The sequence below is a fragment of the Glossina fuscipes genome, unplaced genomic scaffold (genome assembly GCF_014805625.2).
Source record: "Glossina fuscipes isolate IAEA_lab_2018 unplaced genomic scaffold, Yale_Gfus_2 0, whole genome shotgun sequence".
Classification (NCBI taxonomy): domain Eukaryota; kingdom Metazoa; phylum Arthropoda; class Insecta; order Diptera; family Glossinidae; genus Glossina; species Glossina fuscipes.
In genome coordinates this window covers 23,721,545-23,735,202 of record NW_023998414.1, presented here as the reverse complement: position 1 = coordinate 23,735,202, position 13,658 = coordinate 23,721,545, and the positions used below count along the sequence as shown (strand labels likewise).

At 34.3% G+C, this 13,658-nt stretch overlaps 1 protein-coding gene across 15 annotated transcripts in view; it reads left to right on the top strand.

Moving 5' to 3' along the window:
- Positions 1–10,583, top strand: part of LOC119644709 (putative uncharacterized protein DDB_G0293878) — a 28,071-nt gene extending 17,488 nt beyond the window's left edge. For 13 of the 15 annotated variants that reach the window (XM_038044416.1, XM_038044411.1, XM_038044410.1 and 10 more), the window contains 3 exons: positions 1,391–1,696; positions 3,191–7,652; positions 10,510–10,583. In XM_038044416.1, coding sequence (XP_037900344.1) covers positions 1,391–1,696; positions 3,191–7,652; positions 10,510–10,562 — 4,821 coding nt within the window. In that variant the 3' untranslated portion in view covers positions 10,563–10,583. The remainder of the gene's footprint in view (positions 1–1,390; positions 1,697–3,190; positions 7,653–10,509) is intronic. The other 2 variants (XM_038044420.1, XM_038044421.1) reach the window with 2 other exon arrangements.
- The last annotated feature ends 3,075 nt before the right edge of the window (positions 10,584–13,658 follow it).

Sequence of the window (13,658 nt, the reverse complement as noted above, 5' to 3'; positions counted from 1 at the left end):
TTCTGCTAGTTGTAGAGTGCGACAATTAAATGTGCGTCAGTTAGCTATGGTCATGGTAGCAAACGCCAGTGCCAGCAAGGAGTTGCTTAGCGAGAAATTTCGTTTAAGCAGTTGACTACTCAGGATATCGTAATATTGTACTTGTTTCCATTAAATGAAACTTTAAATTTATTTCATGATCCCTAATAATTTTCTGCTTTTTATGCCGACCTCTTTCGGTAACGGTATTAATGTTATAGAAGGAGGGAAATGTATGTCAACAAGTAACTCGATTCCATATCTATTAGGAAAGTATTGTTGAATAAGATAAGAAGAGGATGCGAAGAGGGCGTTTAGAGCAATAAGCTATATGCATATATATATATATATAGTTTTAAACAAAATTAATTCTGAGGCATTACTGGTATGGCAAAGTATAGGTGCTTGCATTAACTGGTAATTTCTTAAGCAATATTTTTCTCACGATATTTTCTATGATTTCTTATGTTAAGTTTTAAAGATTAAATCTTCAAGAAAATACTGCAAAAATTCATATTATGAAAGATATATTTCCAAGTGTTTTAATTATTCTAGTCAGGAATGATTTCGTGAAATTGTGCCGCGAAATTAGTAAAAAAAATAAAAGTATTTGACTAATTCATAACCAACACATTGATTTTCGTCAGAAACTCGTCCTTAAAGTTTGCGTTCATTTTAATCTGACCCAATGTCGCTAGACACTTATCTTTGGGATCATTCTAAGTTTATGCCAATTATCTTCCGAAAATTCAACTCGTTAAACTACCATATCACATGAAACTTTATCCCCAGACCGGCTTTTTTATTGACGAAAGTCTTCGGAAGCGGCACAAACTCAAGTTCTTATTTGTTATAAAAATTTTCAATGTTTGTTAAAAACATGTTTGTTTGATATTCGCATAAAAAATAAAACTAGCAGTTGGTCCCACCTATATAATAGCTCATCTTGCAGGATGTGAGAAACGACATATACCATTTAATAAATTTGCGATTCGGCCGACTCTCTAATGTAGGCAGACGTGAAATATAAAATTTGGCAAGTGTCGTCTTTATTAGGCAATCAGGATCTAAAAGATTATTTGCACGTGTTTAATCGACGTTTCGCCACAAAAATCCAAGGAAAACCCTGACAACGCGCACAAAAGCAACGAATGTCTTAATTCAGTTGCGACCTCCGGCGGGGGGTGTGTCTTTCTCGACGATAAAAATTAAATTGATTCACCTACAGTTGCTGGTGCATATACAACTTAATCATCAAAACCATGATATATGACAGACGTGTTAAACAGCTTATTAGTTGTGTCCAAACTATGTTTAATGCTGATGTATATATTAAAATGGTTTTTCTTTCTGCCCGTTTGTTTTATTCCAGGGCCTGGCATATTATGAACGTTTAGCTAGCATTGATAAACGTATACCTAGAGCTAACATTACCGGTCCAAAAGTCGGCTGTAATATTGCTCCAACACTATCACACTGTTATGTGGATGAAAAGATACACTTTAGTAATCTAGAATGTTACGATGCCAACACTGCTGATAACGAATCAACCACTTCCGTGGCAGCAGTTGATACTAAATATGTACCACTCGATGAGAACTATAAATCCTGCAAATCAATTTTGGGCATTGATCCGTTAAAGTCAAAGGATATGTTACATAAATCTAAACCTATAACGGTAAGGGTATCATATTGAAGTTACTATACAGTTGTGAGAATGATCTTACAACCAAATATGTCGCAAGATCATACCACACTCTATAGTAACATAAAACGGGGAAATTTTCGTTCGCGACTTATAGCATGCGTTAAAAGTACGGCGAAACGCCAAAGGGCACTTTATTAGATCAATACACATCAAAAATAGTAGTAGTTCTACTTTCCCTTGGTCCTTCGAAGTTATTAACGTTCAATCTTGCAATAGTTCTATTGCTTTAATAACAGAGTGTCGTCGTTATTGCGTTGAATTCCTCCTTTAGAAGACTGAAATGCTGTCTCGTGACTTTTCAGCACCATAAAATTGGAGCGAAGATGATGATGTGATGGGATGCCTATTTTTCTATTCTATTTTTATGGTTTAGCGCGTTCTCGTGATGCTTTTTTTTTGGATTTCGTATTGATTATTGTTGATGTTTACGCTGATTTCTGATAAGTGAATGCTGATCCTGATAAATTCAAAATTATGTTTATTAGAGAATTGTTTATCATTAATTTGATGAGTAATTTGTTTCGCCCACGAATCCTTCTGGGATGGTTTTCTTTGAAGAAAATCCATGTAAATATCATTGGTTGGATTGATTGCTACGAGGAAAATAAATTCTCTCTTTCCAGACATCTTCTATAAAAAATAAGGGGATTTCGTAGGGCGAATGAATCGTATTTAGCAAAATTTGGTGCATATCAAAAGAAGGAAAGAATTTCAGCTTTGACATGGAACGCGAAGATCAATGATTTGAAATATATTAGCAGATGGACAATTAGTATTTGAAATTTGGCAATAGTTTTGATTTGATCATAAAATTGTAGTAATAATTAGAAAATACGCGAGTTTTGCCCTTCCTAATTCCTACATTTCTAGCTGTGTACGGTCACTTTGAATTGAAAGTTTTGTTTGCGCCCTAAAAATTAATTCCGCTTCCTGTGGACGAAATTACTTGTTACAATTCCAAATAAATACTTAGTATTGGCGAGAACTCTTGGTGGCATGCTTGAAAAAGTGCAATAATAAAACGAAAATATGTGATTAATTGTGTGTATATACAAGTAATTAAGTCCCTCGACTGACACTTTGTGCTTATTTGTCGAATTTTGATAGTTATCCTCGCGTATGGCAAAGTGGAACCGAAACGTTCAATATATATTAGGAAATTTGATGAGTTATGCCAAGTGCGGAGAGAGTTGAGAGTTTCACTAGCAAAGCATTCACCATCTAATCTGAATTTTTTACATTTGTTAGGAAACTTCAGATTTTTGTCTCTGTACTACAGTTAAATGCAAAGTGGATGTAGAGGAGTTTAAATAAAAAGAATAAAGAATAAGCAAATAGCAAAAATAAAAATATAATAAAATAATACTGAAAACAAAAAAAAAAAAAAAAATAAAAATAAATAAATAAATAAATGAAAAGTTAAAAAAAATGAATAAGTCTTGACAAAGAATCTTCAATTTACAGACTTATATTAAAGCGGCACCACCTGCCCCTGGTACGATGTCAACGATGTCTAGCGGTGGCTCTGCATCTAATGCCACAACTCTCTGCCAACAACAACAGCATCGTCATTTGGATGAAAACGGTAACGCTCTAAGTGAATTTTATCAAAATGCTACTAACATTAGTAACGGAGCAACCATACACATAAATGCTGTCTCACCCCTAGGAGCTATAAATGTAAATTCGTCTTCATCGTCTGCAACTATCGCGGGATTGGCAGGTTCGTGTACTAATGTGTCTGTTTCCGCTACAGTAACTATACCGTCACAGCACACAACATCGACAACGGTCTCTACGTCGGCAACGATTACCACCCCTATGGGTTCGGCAGCTTCACAAATGAAAGCAAAAACGATGACCCGATCGCAACAGGAACGCACTAAAAATGCCAACAATAAACGTGAACGCAATACAAAGACGGTTGATTTAGAGTCTGTAGTTGGTTATCGTGGCACGGAGCCAGTCGAAGAGCTGGTTAAATATATAGAAAGTAGTGGTGAAGATAAACAGGGCGGTGGTAATTCCTCAAAGAGTAGTGATAAAAAGAAAGATCGTAAAAAGGAAAGAGATCGCGAGAAAGACAAGGATAAACAACAAAAGTTAACAAAGAGTAATTCATTGGAAGAACTGCGCAGTGGGGCTAAATTTGAGCTGCAAGAAGAATTGAAAAGAACTGCAGCCACAACTGAAAATAATGCTGGAATTATCCGTCAAAAGAATAACAGCAGCAGCAAACACAAGAATAATTCTTCTTCAACGGCTGAAATTAACAAAAATTTTGAGAATAAATCACAAAGTAATAACAATAATGCACGTAAAACGGAAAGAAGATCCTGGGGCAATGAAGATCTCAAATATCTGGAAGACCAGCAAAACGCTAATGTTGTATGCACAGCTGAGGATAAAGCCGCAGCAATCAAAGAACGTAAAGGAGCTGGAAAATCGTCAAATAACAATAAAGAAGACAGGGAGCATGTGAAAGAGAAGACGGCAGAACGCAATGAACGTAACCTTAATAATATACAGGTTAACGTGTCTATGGGCTCAGGCGAAGCAATATCAGGGATGATGGCTGCTAACAACAGGCCGGAAAGATTTGAGAGAGCTGAATTGAGAATGGAAAGAAGAATGATGGTAGATAGACCAGATAGAACTAGAAAGGAATCGCGATCGGAACCTGTAAAAATTGTTGGTATAACTGCTCTCGATTCTGTTGTCCCAGAGACCGCTGAATTTCATGTAGTTACTAAAAAGAGAAAGCCCAAAAAGAAGGTCGTAAATAATTTGGAAGAGACTACTGTGACCTTACAACGCTCGCACAATTTCGGCGCGCAAAAGTCCGGGGCATTCAATCAGCAAGCTCAACAACAACAACAACAACAACAATCAATATCACAGCGTTACAAATATCAACAACAGCAGCAACACGACAATGGTCATCAAGGATCTAATAGCAACCACACACAACAACAACAGCAATACGGTGCTATTAATAATAATAATAATAATAATCATAATAATAATAGTAATAATAATAATATAACACAACATCATGTGATAGCAACTGGCACCGTGCAACATAATAATGATAAATCTAGACGCAAATCTACTTCATCAGTGCCGCCCTCAGAAAAATCTGATACAAGTGATCTCGACTCTGTACATTCATTGCCTATAGAAAGTTCAGGTGCAGCAGTTACCAATTCCTCGACAAATGCGACTAGTGCAGCCGGTACAACAAAGGTCCAACAAGCTAAACGCAATAAGAATATAAAAGTGCTTAACTCAAGTAACAGCAGTACAACAAATGTTGTTAGTGGTGTTGTCGGTGGCAATTTATCGATAAAAACTAATTCACCAGCGCCCATTTCGTACGCAGACATTGCCCGCACTAACAAAGAAGTGACAGTGGACATGGGTCCTTATATCAATCCAACTACTTCGCTATCTTCTTCCACCTTAGTCGAAAGTAGCAATGCGGTCATAGAGAACACCAGTAATTCTAATAGCAATTCTCTAGTGGCACCGAATGAAGGAGAAAAAATTATTGTAAGTAGTGTAAATAGTGCAGTAAAACTTCATAAAGTGAAGAAATCGCAACAAAAACAGGATTTCCCGGAATTGGTGGTTAATATCCCCGCTGCTGCAGGATTGGAAGACACGCAGAAATTAAGTGTCAAATCGATAAGTTATTCGCAAAGCTTAACAACTACGGCTGCCGCGACAACTGTTAATGTTTTAAGCGGCGGTGATCTAATGCCGGCATCGACCACGGAGAATATTGTTAATACCAAAGTGAATACGTCAAGTGAATATGGAACAAGAACAGATAGTTTAGTTTTGCAGCAACAACAGCATCAACAGCAGCAACTACAACAGCAACAGCACCAACAACAACAGCAGCAGCAACAACAGCAACAGACATTACGAAAATCTAGAAGTATTGAAAGTGATTCAAATCAAACCTTAGCATCTTCCGCTTCGGTTGCAGTTAATCCTGCTCATGTAATAAACACTAATAATCCGTGTGTCTCATTTGCCGTTTCTTCTTCTCCGTCGTCGTCGACGTCGACGGCATGTTATATGGCACCTTGTAACGCGTCCAATCTAGATCAACAATATCCCGCCTTAGAGAAGACTGTTAAACGCCACAATAATACGGTGGTAGCAACTGTTCACGGCAACGCACCAATGCCTTTGGTCAATCTTAGTCTCTCCAATTCTACAAATGCAGTAAGTCTACATGCTAATCCCGCTGGAAGTACTGGTGGTGGTTCATTTAATTTTGCGGCCGCTGCCAAACAGCCTTTATCTGGGTCTGGTAATGAAGGCGGTAATACTGGCCACAGTACCAGCAGCTCTAATCAAAATACTAATAAATATTTAGTCTTAACTACCTCAATTTCAAACAACAACAACAACAACAACAATAGCAATGTAGCATTTGTTAATAGAAAATCCAAAGAAAAAACACCTCCAGCTAACAGCTTTGCTGCCTGCTCTACAGCCGCAAATAATGTACTAATTAATAATAATTTGAATGACAATGCACCCTGCGCTAGAAGATCGAAAAAAGACCGCCAACAGCAACAACAATCATCGAGTACGATACCACTAAATAGCAACAATAATACCAAAAAATTTGTCAGTAGTAATAGTACTGGTAGCATGACATCTCAGCAACCAAGATCCGCAGCAAAATCACATTTAAAATCTTCAGCGTCATTGCCGCCCATGTCTTTGACAGGCTCTATAAATATCTCTAATCGCCCGGCTGTTATTATTTTAAACGATGACCGCAATGCAAGCGGGTCTAGACTTGTTAATGACTTTACTTTTGGTGATTTTAATGAAGAAGAATTGAAAATGTTTGACGATGATCATGAGACTGGAGATCTGCCTATCCATCAGGATGATTCTGAAATCCGAAGAGGGCGGGATTACTATGAAAAAGTGACGTCTGTACCAGCTACTGCCACCAAGACTAGTAGTTATTTACTTAATGATTCAGGGGCCTCTTATTGCGCGGATATCACTCCCAATATTTCCTTTGCAGGGAGCAATCAGGTCAGTGCTATACCCACATCCGTTGCTCAACAGCAGCCGATGCCGGCACCAGCGCAATCTGTTGATAAAAGTGTTTATAATATAAGTGGTGCAACGGGAGCAAACCGAACAACTCAGCACCTGCAACAACAATCACAAATGCAATCACGTTTGTCACCGTCTAAACAGAAAAGCAACCAATTAAATAACTATATATCTAATAGTGCGTCAGTGATACACTGCAGTAGCAGCAGCAGTGAAACAAATGCACCACCTCAACACAATTCCATTGATAATTTAGAAATGCAATCCACAGTTCCTGCCCCTCAACAGCTGGAGACCTGCAATGATATTGAAACAGCAATTATAGCTGCGGCGCGTGCTGCGCAACAATTGCAATACAAAACTTCAAACTCTTCTTCAAATTCAAGTTCCTTTTCATCATCTTCATTAGCATCGGCAACATCATCGATTAATAATTATCCAGGTAATAATAATAATAATAGCACGTATGATGCACGCAACAGAATCAATAGCAACAGTCACATTGTGACTACCGCTGCAGCCGCGCACGCTAGAAGCCACCATTTCGCCCAACAACGTTCGTTGTCCGGCAACAATGTGCTGAATTATCAGGCGCAGCAACCATTATTATCACAGTACGAGGCTGAAGGTGGTGTTGTCACTGCTAACATTAATTCCTATACCGCAACTCCACGTAGTCGTAGTCCTAGTCGCACGCGACGCATTTCCATTGCTGGTACCACCGTTATCAGCAAAGAATACAGTTTATATTACATACCGCCGACATCTGGACGATTATCAACATTGGGTGCACAACATCAGAATGATATAATTGTAGATTTTATTGGATCTGGTAAGTATAAGGAAAATTTTCATTGCAAAAATTCTTTAAAGAAAATCTCTTCCAAGGAATTTATAAGAAACGGGGCGTCGTATGGGTCTCTACAGAATTTTTTTATTTTTTTTTTTGATGATTTAAGAAGATTTTCAAGTAGATTATAATTCAGGTGTTGTGGATCGTTCGGTAAAAGTTATTGACTGTCGGTCAGTATATATATATATATATATATATATTCAATATTTATTTTATTTGTTAAAGGAATTAAAGGTAAGGTAACCGTACAAGGCCAGGATTTTTAATTATAAGTTTCAAAAGATTGGTTCAAATGCAGAATGCTTAGCCGACTAATAAGAGGAGTAATCGTGTACGTGATTTTGTAATTTACTTGGGTTGTCCACAGCTAAGGCGCCGATGTATCTGATTTGCGAAATCAGAAATTTATTATTCTCATTGTTGCTATTTTCAATTGGTTTTTAGTTGTTAATTACATATTCTTCACAGTCACTCAATAAGTCTCCGCTCTAACTTGTCGTTTTCTTTTAAATTTCGTCCTCCAAAGCTACTTATAAAGCTGCGTAATATTCACTATTGATCTTTTGTCCCGTTTCAAGATAGTCAATGATTTTTATATCAAGTCCATTTTAAAATACGGACGCCAGTCGAGTTTTGCCTTTTTGGCAGACTGATTGCTAGTTTGACTTTCAAGTATAATGATGATTCCAAGTCCCGTTCGATTCAAACTTCATTTCATCCTTTTTATTCCGCCTATACGGTTTCAACACTTTCTTGTTTTCGACCAAAAGTAAGGAAAAGCGTCACCCATTCGGAACAAACCTTTCTCATACAAAATGACAGATGAGCTGGCTTTTGTGATATCCTTAGAGGCGTCAGATATATCACTTAACCTCACTTTTCGGTCTTCGATTTAAGATTTTGTGCAGGTTCAAATCTCAGGGGCAGTAGAGTTTATTTTGGCCATAGCTAGAGTGAATGTTTTACCGCACAACAGTTACTGCGGCCACCATCCCGCTATCTCTATTTCTTCAGTCACTTCTTTCTGACTGCCACGGTATCGCACGAATGACAGGGATGTCCTCTGTGTGATTGGATATAAAATTAAAAAAAGGAAAATCTTCCAATATTAGGATAAAAGGAGAATAACGAAGAGCTTTTAATAACACCATTATCGCCAAAGAAATCACATGCATGGTTGCTATTCGCGTTTTATTAAGAGCAAGGAAATAAATTTTTGCCGATAGACTTGAGATAGACGCACCTTTCATTATACTGATCGATTCCATATCACTTCCTGATTTGATTTAAAGGTGTTTGTCCATTTAGTTTTCTTTTACTCTAGCTACCGGCCACGGGTATAGTGACAGATGGACTACCATATAGCTGGGTACGTAAAAGTCAGTACTACCAACTCGGTGCTTGCAAGCTTTCAAATGTCAGCGCAGTTTGACTATGTCATGGTCGTCGTTATAGTGACTACTTCCTATATCTTTGCCTGTTTCTCCTCTGCCTGCCTCTTCGTATTACAATTATAGGTGATGTTCCCTGAATGATTGATCATATTAAAAAAACAATGAAGGGCTTCAGACAGGCGGAATCATTTTCTGCATCGATCTAGTCTTGTCTGTCCACGTGTTTTCATGTTCACGTTGCTAAAGATCGCAATTTTTAAAAAAAATATCTTGATGAAATTTGGTATATTGACATGTTCCGGCCTAAGGAATGCTATTGTAAATTGTTTGGATCGGATCAATTTTTCGGTCAAATACCATATCACGCCGTATTTTGAAAAGTCTTTGGATGAACAATTTTGAAGCGGTGTTAGGATACTTAACGGTAGGCTATAGTCCATTTTTCTATTTTTTGGAATTTGTAAACAAAACAATTCTCTTCAAAATTATTGGTGTTTTCTTCTTCAATTGTAGGTCGTTTTTGTTTCATTCCGTTATTCAATGGAATGGACGTTATCCGGTTCTATATTTTTTGTTTTTACCTCTTTTTTGAGGGTGAAAAAATTCACCAAAATTGTTCACTTGCTATTAAATAAAGAATGTAATGAAATTTCAATATAAAAAATTATATATATATGTAGATATGTTGGATCCGGTTTACACTAATAAAAGATCTTCATACTGATAAAATTTCATATCTTCGCCGACAAAAACAAGTAGGGAATCATATTCCGTTCTCTTATCTTCTATACCCATCATGGTTATATCATTCTCCAGGATCATCCATAGAATCTACGGGGAATTTCTTATGGTTGTATACGTTTTAAATAATAAGTAGAGAGCAAAAAAGATCTTTCAGGCCGCAGTACATCTTGCCAAGTCAAATAAACCAATTTTTTTTTTGCTTTTAAAAAGAAATATAGTCATTGTAATATATGCGTGTCCTTCCACCGATTCAGCCCATTCTCAATAACAATGTTTTTGTCAAAATTGAACTTGTGATATTTTAATCTTTGTGAGCGGTCAAGTGTGTACTATATGCACCGCATGAAAGCACATGCGGAGCAACAGACATGCCTAGAGATGGATCGAGAGGGGGCATCCCTCCTCCTATCCGTCTGGGTGGGTGTTGCTGCAAACGAAATGCCGCGAATTTATATTTTGGGTAAAAAAATATTGGGACACCAGCGGGGCACGCAGAAGTTAATCGTATCTAAAATTGTGGATCTGGTGCGTGAAATTATGCAGTTTTTTTTTTTTTTTTTTATTATTAGAGGCTGCAAGGAACATTAAAAACTTTTTTCTTCTATCCTAAATTGAAATTTGTATACAAAAATATTACTAACCAAATTTTATTTATTTTTCTGCTTTTTTTGTTTTTCTTTCAATTTCTTTCTGTCTAGCTTGGGAGGAAATAGTAAATAGTAAAGTAACAAAGATCTACGATGGACAATAAATAATAAAAAATTAAAAAAAATAAAAATAAAAAAATTCAAGATGTAATAATAAAAATATAACAAAAGCTGCAGCAGCATAACTAGAGTATTGTACTTCATATCCCTCCTTTTCATCCTTTCACAAGTGCTATGGACTAAAAAAAGAAAACGAAAAAAACAAAAAGCAAAAATATATATATATATATATACGTATATTTTAATTTAACAGCGATAACAGGAAATATATAAAAAAACAATTGTTTTTTTTTTTTTTTTTTTTTTTTTTTTTTCTTATCAATTTTATAATTAAGAGAGCAGCCAAACAACTGCTGCACACACACATCCATAATTATTACATTAATAAAAATTTCAATATATTGCAAAACTCGCAATTATATTTAATGGAAAACGAGAGAAACAAAAATTACAAAAAAAGAAAGAAAACAAAAAAAAAAAAAAAACAAAAAAAAAATAGAAATCAAATTCTTATTATTATTATCATATACAGCATGATGTAAAAGAAGAGGAAATGATCAAATATAAAATGTCTTGTAATGAAATTGAAAGCAACCACAACCATGTTTGTATAACTTAGTCTTTAAATAAATTAAATAATCATTAATTAATATTAAATTTAAATTAAATTAAAAAATATCACAAAAAATGTATAATGTATGCATATATATATATGCATATTCATATATATACTTACATATAAATGCACATATATACATAATATATGTATTTATGTATGTATATATTTATGTTTGTATGTATGCATGTATATATATATTTATATATGTATGTATATATTTATACATGAAAGAATGAAAGAAGCCGCAAACAGCTGTAATAATTAAACTAAGTCGGAACTTTATTGCAAACGAAACGAGTGGCAGATAGAAGTTAGATATAACAAAAAAGAAAAAGAAAAAGAAAAACTGTTTCTTTTATTTTTTTTTTTTTCATTTTATCATTAGACGGTTCTCATACTCTATAATTTTGTTTTTCATTAAACTTTCGAAATAAAGGAAAAAGCAAAACTTTACTTAAACGTTATGAAACATATTATGGAGAAGAGCAACAGATTTATACAAAGTGATATGAAAAGCATAAAAAAAAAAATACAAAATAAAGGAGGAAAAGCATTAAAATTGGCATACTTAAGGGAATCAACAGTAAAATTGAAACGTGTTTTCAAAATTATTATTGAAAATTTATTTTTTATAAAAATAATGTCGTAGAAAAACGAAAAAGGAAACTTGTAATAGACAATTTCTTGCTTGATTCGAACTTTTTCTTTTATATGTTCTCTCTCTCTCTCTCTGTCTCTCTCTATCTCTATACTTATTTTAATCCTACTTTGCAAACTATAATCAAACTATGAGACAATTTGTTAAGTAAAAGCCATTTTACGGCAATTTTATTTTAAAAAAAAATCGATGATAATATTAATAAATTTTATCTATTATTTTTAATTTTGTTGCTCTTTTTTTAATTGATTGAACAAGACCTCAAGCTAAGAAAGAAAATTCCATTATTAACTTTTTTTTTATTTTTTTTTATTTAACAATTTTAATTTAAGAACTTAAGATTATTATTCTTACTTTTTATTAGAAAATTCGATAAATAACAAAAAGTCTGAACAATTGAATAAGCCCTCCTTAGACGAATATGAAAAACAAATCGACCTTTAAGCAAACATAAATCGCTTTGGAAAGTAAAATTAATTCAAAATGCACATCGATTCTAAAGAATCCAAATAATTGTAAAAAAAATGCGTTTTTGAAATCTGATCCATAACGCTTGGAAGTCATCTTGCCGCTAATTTGGCCATTTCCTTTATTAATTCACAGCTACCGGCCATGACAGCGCTTCATATATGTATATATATATAAAAGGTTTTTCTTAATGCACTTTCCCACAAGCGCTGAGACACTTCGCTCTGAATTTTCATATACGAAACCAATTTCATTTATATTAAAAATTTATTTTATTAATTTTTGTCGCTTTGTACTTGTTACTTATAAAGGTGGAAAATATTTCTACATACCGTGTACAGTACAGTACAGTACATACGCTAACAACGAATTTAATAATTTATAATGAAAGATTTTTTATTTTTCCGTTTATTTTGTTAAGCCGCGTGCACCGCTATCGGTGCACAGTGTTATAAACATCACACAATCGTTTGAACTAATGATAACAATAACAATAATTTATAGATTTCAATTTGATCGTGGGATGTGGAGATGCATTTTAGCGTGGTACTGAAAACAGTACACCAGACACGGCATATTTCCTGCTGATTTTCATTTTTCCTAACTTTATTCTTTTAATAATCGTAAAAAGCCATTTGCTTGAAAACAAATTTTACTTTGTTTTCAGTTTTAAAATATCAAAAGTACCCAGTATCTGAAATTCGCCTCTGTTTATTGGCCTCTGTGGCCTACGATTCTTATAAGTTTTGCAATAGGACTTTTGCCTGTTATCGGAGTGCTCAACAAGTAGAGCTTATTCGTTTTCTTCTTTTTGTTTCATGCTTACATCTCGTAACGCTTCCTGGCGATGGAATTTTCATTCGAAGAATAACTTGACCATACTAGCTATCGATTTGAAATTTATTATTAGGCATCAAAAAAGTAAAAGAGGTAAAAAAAAAAAAAATACGAAGATTTTCATATAATTACTTGAAATTGTTGATTTTTTTTTTTTTTTTTTTTTTTTTTTAATAATAACTTTTAAGCCGAGTGTATGTCTTTCTTAGTTTGGGGATCTGGCAATCATTCATAAAAAAGAAACCGCTGGATTAAACGATGGTTCATTTAATAGTTAAGACCATCTATTAATTCTACGTTAAAATAACTCGTGAAGATTTTGTTTTTTTTTTTTTTTATATTAATCATTTTAATCATAAATTTTATTATATACAAATATAATATACTCAGTAGCTAAGTAACGAACGTCTTCTTGTTTGTTTTTTTTAATTTTTCCTTTTTGTTAAATGTGATAACAATTTATTATAAGAAAAATAAGAAAAAAAAAAAAAAGAAAATGAAATGAAAATGTAATGCGTGCGCTTGCTGTGTACATACATGTAATAATAAGAATGTATT